The sequence below is a fragment of the Mytilus galloprovincialis genome, chromosome 2 (genome assembly GCF_965363235.1).
Source record: "Mytilus galloprovincialis chromosome 2, xbMytGall1.hap1.1, whole genome shotgun sequence".
Lineage (NCBI taxonomy): Eukaryota > Metazoa > Mollusca > Bivalvia > Mytilida > Mytilidae > Mytilus > Mytilus galloprovincialis.
The window spans coordinates 113,987,952-114,000,669 of record NC_134839.1 but is presented as its reverse complement, the minus strand read 5'-3'; the positions used below and the strand labels follow the sequence as shown (position 1 = coordinate 114,000,669).

Here is a 12,718-nt window from a genome sequence, read left to right as displayed (position 1 = left end):
TACAGTTTTAATCCAGACCCCAGAAACTTCACAGAAAGATTGCACACATGTTTGAAGTTGGGTACCTAACTTTTATGTAATAGTTTGAGTAATGTTCTCTCATTTTTTGGGGAAAGACGGCTTCAAGCCGTCAATCCCCTATGGGGTTGACCAGAGTGACATCCACTCACATCATTCATTTTGTTTTTATAGTGTGGAAAACCCCCCAACAAATCTTAATGAGATTGATAAGAATGAGACACACAAATGAATAGATTGACTTTAAACACTTTTTAACACATTTCCCTTCTGTTTCTAGCGAAATTAGCGTATTTTGAGCTCTCCCTTTACACTATTTACATTTCTTTTACAATCCGGAAAAATCAGTATGATGAGATATTCTAAATATATCCAACCTACATCATATTTTATAGTGACGTCATTGTTGGAATGCCACACTACGCAGAAGCACGGATATCCTTCACTGGTTATTTAAATCATTCTCAGAGTTTGTGCACTAATTATAAATTGGTATTTGTTAAATTTAAACATAATTATGTTTGCTGTAGATGATTCAAACATCAACATGCAATACTTTAATTTGTAGGTCAACAACTTTCAATGTAAAGGTGTAACACCACTAATTCGGGCCCGGCCAGAAAGCACATACCAGAAAGTAGTACATATTTAACACAACATAGTTCCTACGCATGAGTATAACTTTCAAAATATATAGAATATTTAGGTATTTTTGGCATCAAATGAAAGCTGAAGGACTGGTGATCATTGTAGAACACTTTTGGACTTAAAATTTTGAATATTAAAAAACTGCACCAAATTTTAAAAAGAGGGTACATTTAGTCTGTTTGTCAGATCTGAAGTACCTGTTTTGGTACATCCGAAGTTCCGGGAACCAGTTCTTTCTTATATGCAATTAAAGGTATGTTGATTTTTTCAGTACAAAACACCATAAAGTGTTGCTTTGACATGCAATGATTGCCACTTTATTTGAACTTAAAATGAAAGAGGTGTGCCTGCTTGAAATGGAGGAATTTAACATAGAAAGCAATGGGACCATTAATTAGTGGTGTACTTCCTATTACAGAGAATCATCAGAAATCCAATTTTTAGAAGTTGTACCTATTCCAATGGAAATAAGTCAAATTTGATGTTAGTAATCATATTCTGTCATCTTTTTTTGGTGAACAATTTTGTTTAAGGAAAATTTCAGCTCTTAAACTGGCATACTAAGGTAGTTTAGTCTTTTATGGTCATACAACATGCATGCAGTTAAGACTTGACTCCAAGTTCTTATTTTTGCATTATATGTTATTAAAATCAATAAAACATGTATATTATAACTTGTGTATGGTACAAAATAGCTCTTGGTCAAATAATCCTAGTATTTTTCAAGTTTTATTGTTTTTCTTATGGTAGCCTTTTACAATCTAGGCAAATGGTATATACTCATATAAGAATTCCAAAATCTCACTGTACATGCAATTTTGAACCAGTTTAGCAAGTTATCTAGCTGAGGGATATATAAATTGCTCTTAATAATCTATGTTTTACCACAGAAGTAAGGTTTATACAAAAAAAAGCCATTTTTTTATTTGAAGAAAAAAGGGGGGACAATATTCTCAATTATGTCTTAAGTTTGGACTAATAAATCTTTATTTAATGAAGAACCTCTGATAAAAATATGACCATTGGTTAGCACAGAGCTTTCCTAATAGAAATTAATAAATAAAACAATAATATTGAGAATAAAAAAGGATTTTGGCCAATATACAATATCCATATGCAGTTTTCTTTGAATAACCCATATATTACTACCAGTCCAATTTGACCTTAAAATTAGTAAAATAGTATTTGGACTAAAGCTTTATATGTTTTTTATTGCTTGGAATAGATCATAGAATGAAATAAAGTAATGCTCAAGTCAATATAACAAGTTTGGTTCTGTTATAGGTGTTTTATCATCATTGTAGAACACTTTTGGACTTAAAATTTTGAATATTAAAAAAAACTGCACCAAATTTTAAAAAGAGGGTACATTTAATCTGAAGTACCTGTTTTGGTACATCCGAAGTTCCGGGAACCAGTTCTTTCTTATATGCAATTAAAGGTATGTTGATTTTTTTCAGTACAAAACACCATAAAGTGTTGCTTAGACATGCAATGATTGCCACTTTATTTGAACTTAAAATGAAAGAGGTGTGCCTGCTTGAAATGGAGGAATTTAACATAGAAAGCAATGGGACCATTAATTAGTGGTGTACTTCCTAAACAAAGTCTGTGGAGATACATGAGATTGGGGAGAGAAACGATTTTTTCATTTTTTCTATAAAATTCTGGTTTGTGAATCTACCTCCAAATCAGGAGCACCTCAATTGATGAGTCATTATCCACTAAAATAAAACTTAAAATGTGACATTTAGTATATGATAAGTAGTCTTCCATTAAAACTAAATTGTGTGTACCAACAAATAAATCATTGTAATGGTAAAAAAAAAAAAAAAAAAAAAATGTAGCATTCTAAAGTTTGAACCTATTTATTTATGAAATTAACAAATATTTCAAAATGTAGGATCTGGAAACAAGTTTCACACAGTTTACATCAATCATATTGTTTTTTTATTCGTTCCTGTATCCCTGTGATGAGAGTTGTAACTGGGAACTTTATCAATGGAAATTTAAAACTGAAGAGATTTTTCAGTCCTAACTTTCTTAAGAAAAAAAATAAAAATCATAGAGTACTGTCACAAAAAATGGAAAATGGCCTAGCATGCAGTTCAGTGGTACACAATTAAGATTTCAGAAAATATTGTAGTTGTTAAATGACAGAATTCAGTTGAATTTTACATTATTAACTATCAACTTTAATCGAATGTTTAGATCTAGAAGATGCAGATCTCTTCCATTGGTCCAAATTGAATCCTAAACTAAGGAAACGAAATTACATTACACATATGAAGACTATCAAAAGATACCCCCCCCCCCCTAAAAAAAAGAAACAAACCAAACAAGGGCTGTCTTTCTCCTCAGAGCTGTTCAGCTCTTTGATTCAGAGTTTGATCTTGAGTCGTTTTTTAATCCAAATTTACAAAGGATAGTACAGTGCAACCTGCCTAATCCGACACCTGAGTATTCAAACATCTTGCTTAAACCGACACATTTTCATGGTCCCAAAATATGCCTATCCTTGCAGAAAAAACCTGGGTATTCCGACACCCTGCTTAATCTGACATTTTTTTCTGGACCCCCCCCCAGTATGTCGGATTGGTCAGGTTGCACTGTATAAGTAAATGTTTTGAACATTTCCTTCAGTCTTGAGCCCATTTTTTTTCAAAAAATAATTTTAACCATTGTAATTTTTCGTTTTATCATGTTTATTACTTTTTATACAACTGCAAAATTTTTTTTGGGATTGTATAATGGTATGATGTTGATTACTTTAGTTTAAGTGAAGGATCTGTATGAAAGTTTTTAAGAAGGTTCAATACCACAAAAGTAAGGTTGGGATTGATTTTCGGGATGATGGTCCCAACTGTTTAGGAAAAAAGGGGCACTTATCTAGTTTCAGGACAATAACTTGTGTATAAGTATTTCAATTGCTCTGAAATTGTACCACAATGTTTAAAGTAGAAGGTTTGGATTTATTTTAAGGGTTATGGGGCAAACAGTTTAGGAATTAAGGGCCAAAAAGGGGCAAAAAACGAAGCATTTTTCTACTTTCTGGACAATAACTTTTGTGTAAGTGTATGGATCTCTCCGACATTGTACCACAAGGTTCCATATAACAAAGGGAAGGCTGGGGTTGAGTTAGGGGTTAATTGTCTAAAATATGGAGGAATTGGGGGACAAAAAGGGCCAAAAAGAAGCATTTCTCTAGTTTCCAGACAATAATTTGTGTTTAAGTGTATGGATTTCTCTGAAATTGTACTACAAGGTTCCATACTACAAAAGAAAGGCTGCGATTGAGTTTTAGGGTAATTGCTCCAAAGGGTTTTGTTACAAAATTTTGGGGGATTTTTTTAGGGGATTTATATTTTATAAATTTTTCAAATTTCCAATTTTTGTAAAGTTTCAAGAAGAAAACTTCAGTTGCACAGTATTGCTCAATAGATTTGTAAGATCTTTAACCACATTTATTTTATGTCAAAAACCTATATTATATCACAATGCAAATTCAGACAGTATCAAGCTTGAATATTGTGTCCAAATTTGCCCTAACTGTTCAGGGTTCACCTCTGCAGTCGTATCAGGCTGTGTTCAGCAAAGCATTTTATTAAATTAACCATTATAGTTGCGGTTTCTTAAAATAGATCAGTCAAGTGGAACACACAACTGTCTGAATGTGTAATGTGTCAATCTGCTTTGAAGAGTGAAGAGGAATGAAAGCAGTAATAATACAGGAAACAAATGTTTATAAAAAATGTCCTTTCTAATATATATATAATTATTTTATTACATCAATCATAATAAAAGAAATGTTACATATAAAGATTATAAATAGACACAAGTAAAAAAGAAACAATATTAATAATGCTCTTGATGACATGAGGCTATCTATAGCAATTTTGTTCTTATTGTAGAACATATATAATAAATCATAGTCCTAGTGTTGCATATTTCATCACGTTTAAAGGGGAAAAAACCAAAAAAATCTGTTTTTGTTTCTAGATTTTTGAAATTTATTGAATAAATACTATCAATGTGTATTGGAGGATGACCCTATGAACTGCTAAATAAGATTATTTACTTAAAACTCCAATTATATACTCATAAAATATCATGGACAAATTTTGACAAGGGCATTTACGATACTTCTACTCTAGTTCAAAGGAGTTAATATCTTTTATTTAAGGAGAACACTGAAGGGAGATAATTCTTTACAAATCAGCTGAATGTTTTGAGTATTTTAAATAGTATGAAAATTTGAACTCTAAATGAAAAAAATTAGCCAAACAAGCCACATCTATGTAGTCAAAGTGTTGTGTACACCTAAAAATTACAAGACGAAGTACCCCAATTTCAGAACAATATGGTAAAAATGGCTTGATTGTGTGATTTAAAATTTGAAAATCTGTATCATGCAATGTATTCTGAACGACTTTGGAAAGTCATATATATCTCTCTGAATAAATACTAAAATAGCATACAGATTTACAATTTCATAATTTCATAATTTGTTCAATTAAAACAATTTTAGTGTATAGCTAAATAATCCAAATACCGAGAAAAATCCTAAAGAGAGTAAAATTCTAATTTTCCAATGAAGGTAACTGTCTTTTAATTTTTGATGAATATTTTTGACTTGTTGCCTAGTATATTCAATATCAGCATCATTGTCAATAATATATGTTGCTTGTTTACGTTTCTCAGCCAATGACATTTGAGAGCCGATTCTTTGATCAGCATCCTCCTTGGATAAGATATTTCTTTTCATTAGTCTTTCTTTTTGTTGTTCCTCTGAGCTGAAATAAACACATTTAAAGAAAATAACAAGATTATTCAGCAAAATTTGCATACTGAAAGTTGTTATTTACTCCATATGAAGCACCAGACCCCAAATGAAGTGGACAAAAGCAACTATATGTACAGTCTTTATAGCAACTATGACTGTTACATAACAATTAACACAGGTATCACTATATGACATCAACTGGGTGAAGTTCTAAACCCTAATTTATAAGGCTTTATGAGTGATTAATGCAGCAGGGTGCTCTTTGACACATTTCCCATTTCCATTTCCTTTTTTAAATTATATGTTGTGGAAACCTTAAAGCAGTATTAAGAACCAGCTTTTATATAAAGTTTTATAGCTCTTCAATAGTTTTGGTTCTTATACATCCTTGGCTTTCAAATATTCAGCTTTGAGTGTTTCTAATGAAGGTAGATTCAGAAAAGCACTTTGGACATATGAAATTAATAACGTGTTGTCTTCATTTTTTTCAGTTTATTTCAAAGGGTAATCATCTTCAATCTTATCTTCAGAACCTGGGAGTGCAGATGAATTTGTTATTAAGTACTATACTTGCATCCCTAACAATGTTGTGTGCAAGGTTTTAAGTGGGGCATTATGCCCACAATGTATAACAGTCAAGATTGTAAAAAAAATATAAAGGTTCATCGGAACCCAGTGTCTCGCCTACTTTATGAATCTTATAAATGTTTTAAGAACTTTAACTGCAGACTGTATGTTATGTTAACTGGAAGAAAAACTAAGTCCATATATAAGTAACAGAAAACTGGAAATATATTTTTACAAAATTTTCTTCTAGATAGAGTGGGGCGCTCATATTTGCCGTGGACACAATTTCGCCGTTTTATGATTTTGAGGTGTAAAAACTTCAAAGGATGGTTGAAATTGAAGAAATATGCCGGTAAATTATATTTTTATATAACAAATATGATTATTTTTGAAAATGAGACCAAATTTCGGCACTTACCGCAAAGGACTGAAAAACGGACAACGATTTTCAGCCAATTTCCTGAATGAAAAAACAATTTCAAAGAAGTATTTCTTTAGTAATTCTTTGACTGATTTCCCTTAATTTCAGTTTTTTACACCTTTCAAATGTCTGCTATTCATCTATAATGAAATTTATTTGATAAATATTGTTTAAAGCTGCAGTTATTTGGTTTTAAATAGATGTGTTACAACGGCGAATATGTGTCCCCCGTTGACAAAACATCAGGAAATTTCAAACACCCTTTAATCCAACATTTCAAAGGATTTTTCTCAAAACAAACACCTTTTAAAGCTAAGAATATTTTGCATTTGAAGTTATCTTCATATAGAAATATCAGTATACTTCAAAAACATAAAGACCTGAACATAAACTGAAGAAAACATGGAAAGATATGGCGAAAATGAGCACCCCACTCTACTAGCTTAAGATCATAAACAAGCTTCTGTCCAAGTTTGATAGCAATCGGACCAGGCTAGTTTAAGATAGTTATTAAAATTTTAAAACTTTAACCACAGAGTGAATTTAATGTAAATAGCTGAAGGACACCTCCGGGTGCTGGAATTTTGTCGCTGCATAGAAGACCTGTTGGTGATCTTCTGCTGTTGTCTGTTCTATGGTCGGTTTGTTGTCTCTTTGACACATTCCCAATTTTCATTCTCAATTTTATAAACAGGATTTTTTTTTTAAATTTATTTCTGGATACTATCTTGTGATCATAAACATAATTTAAGAAAGTTATTAAATTTTCAAAAACTTTAACCACAGAGTGAATATTTGTGGACGCAGTGGCCGACAGAATATAGGATCGCTATGTCTAGCTTTGATAAAACTTACCACGATACAACAACAATGTAGGAAGCATATGGGACTAACTTCCCGGTCTCAAATAATAATGGTAGATCTAGTATCACAAATTGCCTTCCTGAAAAAAAGTAATTGTCAAATAGTCTTTAGAAGAACTATTGGTGACCTTCTGCTGTTGTCTGTTCTATACAGCAATTAGTGAAAATTACAATTCATACAGTAGACAATATAGAAAAGATATATATCTTAATTTTCATCAAAATTAAAGTTGTGATAAAAAAAAAAATTGGTTGTCTCCCTTTGAACACTAACTTTGGCCATTTTATTTATTATGTCTGTTTAGTTCACGCATCGTCATAAATATAACAGAATTTGATGAGACTGTTGTACAAAGTAATAGGTTTAATGCTATAAAACCAGGTTTAATCCACCATTTTCTACATTTGAAAATGCCTGTACCAAGTCAGGAATATGACAGTTGTTGTCCATTCGTTTTTTTTAGTGTTTTGTCATTTGATTTTGCCATTTGATTAGGGACTTTCTGAATTGATTTTCCTCTGAGTTCAGTATTATTGTGATTTTACTTTTTGGTAAAATCCAATATTGTCCCAGGTGCACCAAGCTTTGAACAAAGTAATATAAATTTATATTACAATAAACATTGGTTAAGAGTATAAAGAAGATCATATGTTCAATTTAATGGTTGAGAAAGACTGTAGGTGCCTAAATTGCAGTACACACAAAGGGTAGATGCTTAACTACACAAACTGCATGATTTAAAGTTTTTATTAAACTGATTGAATTCAGAAGAATTATCTTATCAGCACTGTGTTTTCACAATTTGGTAGCCAGATCAATTTATCATATTTACTTCAGATGGGTAAAATAGGTGCTTGAAGAATCAATTTAATTCAAAAAAAAATTTCTTCTACTGAATGTACCTGAGAACAAAAAGGGCTCTTTATTTTCTGTTTTACCAGAAGTACACCTGAGAAATTCTTAATACCAATAGTCGTTAATGTCCAACATCATACCTCTTACAAAAGCTTTCAGTATTTTCCATAGCATAGACTTGTATATTTCTGGGTGAGTTATAGAGTTCAGAAGTCTTCTTTTGGATGCATCAGCAAAAATTATTTGTCCTAATTTCTCTCGGTTAAGTTCACCATTTTCATGAATGACTTCATCTCCAAACTGTTTCCGAATTGTTTTCCAAGCTTTTGTTCCTGGGAGTACAACTGTAAAAAAATTGTATAAATTATTTGTATACGATCTTTTAAATTTCACAACAAGAATCTGTATCAAAATCTTTAAAAAAATGTCTATCACATATGCAGTAAAGTCCAGAGTTATATTAATTTTATAACTAGAAATCAAAATATATAAATACAAGATTTGAAAACAGCTTTTTTATAAATTGTTGGTATGACAGACAGAAATGACATCCTTGTACTTGGAAGGCAATTAAGGTGTCAAAGAAAAAAAAATATTAGCCTTTCAAGACGTCATAATTATTTGGACTAAGCGATTATATGATACGCCTAATTTGTGGGTAACTCATACATCTTTACACAGGCACTCGTCTCAGAAAAAAATTTCCTTTATACCTTTTATAACACAAGGCACTTAACTCGCGATTTAGAAAAATGTCAGGCGGTGACGAAATTCCGTTATATGCCGATTTCTCGGCTGTCAACCCCACTAAAACTTGTTTTGTCGTAAATCTTAATTGATTTATCTTCACAATGGTGTATAACACACCTACTTTTGATGTCGGAATCAGACTTGGGGTAATTGTAATTGTAATCGTTAATCAACTGTAATTGATTACATTTTTTCAAGTAATCAGTGTAATCATTAATCAGCCAAAAATCTGATTACATGTAATTTAATTTAATCAATTACTTTTCAAAATACCCTGTAATCATGATTACTTTTTGATTACATTCTGATTACAATGAAAAAAATCTAAAATTGTGTTTTTGATCATTAAATGAACCTCTTTGTTCATATTTGATAAATTTTTAACATACTAAAATTGTTTGGTTACTTTAAGCATGTCTACTTCAGTAAAAAATAAACTGTTACAGTATTTAAAAGTCATCATTAGCCTAAGCAGAGACATATAATACAATTATAAACCTTTATCTTAGTAAAAGATATTGTACATACATGTATATTCATCGTTGTATAATGATCTTCATATTAATATTTGATAATAACTGTTACATATTCAAGTAATACTTTTCTTAAAATAACACTGATTTATAATATTTTGTTAATTTTTTGTGATTTTTGTCAACTTTGAATTGACAGGTAGGAGACTAATTAAGGTTTGTTTTTATTGCAATTACCAATTGAGTATAGCTGTAGGAAAATATATATGATAAAAGGGTGTCTTCCTCAAATGCCAACATTTTATATGTGACTTATTCCTTGAATGCCAACAAAAATATTTCAATAGATGTTTATATAATAACAATAGGTGTTTTTAGAACTATCCAAATGTTTTTAAAAGTATAAAATAATTAGTGAACTTGATAAAAATGCAACATTTTATAACTTTTTGATAAGAAAAATGGTAGATTTTAAAGTTAAAATTATTATGAATTTTAAAGAAATAAATAAAATTAAAATGTTTTTACAATTCCTTGCTTTCTTTTGAAAAAAAAGATAATTTGGGAATGGAAGTGTTTATTTACATAAGACTTATTAGATATATCAAAGAAATTTTAGTTGATTACAGATATTTCTAAAAAAAAAAAAAGAATAAACATTTATTCAATTCCATGATTTCATTTTAAATATTTTTTAAGTTAATATAAACTATACGAAGATTTCAATTTAACAATTTGTTTACTTTTAAAAATCATCAGAATTAATTAATATAAAAGTAAATTTGATAACTTCCAAGCTGGAAACGTTACAAGGTTTTAAGAAAAATCCATAAAATAGGGTAACAAGAATTCTGATGATTTGTGACCATAACAATCACCTTAACAATGTTATTCTATGAAACCCTACGATAGAAAATTCTAAAAGGTTCCACGGAACTAGATACTAGCTTTTGATCATAAACAAGGTTCTATCCAAGTTTGGCAGAAGCCAGTGACAATTTGAGAAAGTTATTATCATTTCTAAACCTTTTACCACAGAATGAATATTTGTGGAGGCCGCCGCCAACTACAAGGGAATGTAGGATGGCTATGTATCTCTTTTGCGACAAAAGCCGCAGGCTCGACAAAAAGGGAGAAATATTAAAAACAAGAAAAATATCTGAACAAACTGAACAAAATAAAACATAGTAATCTAACATGAGATACAAAATTTCAAGATGATTCCATCAAGTAATATGGGAGAATATTACAGCACACACAACTATATAAATGTTGAAAAAAAACTTTGAAGTCCAATGAGAATTTGAGCAAACTTGATTTCATGACAATATGCACATATTGACTTATGCACATATTGACTTTGTTTCATTTAAGATAATCCATATTTATTTAAGTACAAATGCAGTAACAGCAACACATGATTTTCAAAAACTTGAAAAACATGAACTTGTTTTATCTACCTGTATTTACCTATCTGTTTAATTAGTATGATTGTTTTGATAAGCATGCACTTTTGTTGTGATAACTACTTGCACCCATTCCTTAAACGCCAACATAATTTTACAGGTATATTGTCGGTAGATCAAAGGATGTTGGCATTTAAGGAATAAACCGATAAAAGATAAATCAGACATAAAAATTTATCTAATTAGCACAAACTAAATTAAAAGTTGGACAAATATGTTGTTTAAATTTTTTTTGTATTTGGACTGGACATGTAAAATGCAATGATTTTTAGTACTTTAATACATATTGTTTACAATTTGATTAAATATTTCTATTAAAATTTAACATAGTTTTAACTGGTACAAATGTAACTTTATTTCATCCATATTTAAACTTCCATAAACTGCAACTTGGAATACTTATAAATTATGAAAGAGGTCAGAAGACAAACAAAAAACTCTTGATTATGACATATCTTTATTAAATTTAATTCAAAATAATTTAGAGATCATTGGTGATAAAGTGTAATGTAAAATATGTTACAGTGAATTTGTATAATCAGTGATTATGTAGAATCCCTGAAATATTTAGGTATTATGTAGAATCACTGGCTAGTTTAGGAATTATTAAGTGATTCTACATATTCCCTGAAAAATCAGGGATTCTACATAATCCGTGTTTATTTAAATAGATGAAGTTTAATTTGAAGTTATCATTTTATAATTGAACCAAATAAAATACGTTCTCAAAAATGCTATAGTTATATTAAACATTTATTCATCCACATCATTCAAAATGTTTTGTTTTTAAATTCATTGTAATCAGATGTAATCATGATTACTTTGCCAATGTAATCATTAATTTAATCAGATACTTTCAGAAATGATGTAATCATTAATTTAATTTAATCGTACAAATGACAAAGTAATTGTAATTTAATCAATTACATTGAAAGTAATCGGACCCATCTCTGGTCGGAATCAGCCAAAGCAATCCTACCCAAGTATGTCAATCGTAATTATTTCGTCTACCGACGATGGATTGGCAATAAACGCGTCACGTCTCTATATATCTCGGTTTCCGATTGGTCAATGTTATGGGAAAGTCTTAATGATTCTCTGAGTTATCTGATCTTGTTTCATTTCATACGTAAATTCAAGAGAGAGTCTGAATGACATTGACGTCATGGGAAAATTTTTAACTTATTAGACATACCACAAATAACACTTGTTAGATTTTTTTCATGGTATCTTATACAATTTTACTAACTGGATGATAAGTTCTATTCATCATTCATACGAAAACTAACAGATTTTTCTGAACCAATTTTCATAATTAATCATTTACTGCGAGACATTTATTGGAAATTTTGTGTAGGTAGACGAATAATTATGATTGACATACTTGGGTAGGATTGTTACGGATGATTCGGACAACAAAAGTAGGCGTGTTATACACCAGTGTGAAGATAAATCAATTAAGATTTACGACATAACAAGTTTTAGTGGGGTTGACAGCCGAGAAATCGGCATATAACGGAATTTTCGTCTCCGCCTGACATTTTTCTAAATCGTGAGTTAAGCCTTTGTGTTATATAGAGGTATATAGGAAATTTTTTTCTGAGACGAGTGCCTGAGTTTATAGGCCATGTTTCTAAGTTTTTTTTGGACAAAATTGAACCAAACTGACTTTAATAATAGTGTCTTCTTCAAATTTTATCACCTTCTCTTGCTATTAAATCTGCATCTAAAATCAAACAACCACATTCTTCTGATAAAATCTTAGAAACTGTGCTTTTTCCTGTGGCAATTCCACCTGTAAGTCCAACTAAAAACATCACTGCACCGAAGTTGATCCTTTTATTACTGTACATGTATCAACATCAAGATTGTT

The 12,718-nt window shown here is 30.3% G+C and overlaps 1 protein-coding gene across 1 annotated transcript; it reads right to left on the bottom strand.

The window, feature by feature from the left end:
• Nucleotides 1–4,423: 4,423 nt before the first annotated feature.
• On the bottom strand, nt 4,424–12,705 carry LOC143065466 (dephospho-CoA kinase domain-containing protein-like). The gene is made up of 4 exons (XM_076239047.1): nt 12,548–12,705; nt 8,297–8,500; nt 7,293–7,380; nt 4,424–5,459 (listed from the first exon to the last, which is right to left on the bottom strand). Exons 1-4 carry the CDS (start codon nt 12,696–12,698, stop codon nt 5,180–5,182), a joined length of 723 nt encoding a protein of 240 aa, XP_076095162.1. The 5' UTR covers nt 12,699–12,705; the 3' UTR covers nt 4,424–5,179.
• Between the last annotated feature and the right edge of the window lie 13 nt (nt 12,706–12,718).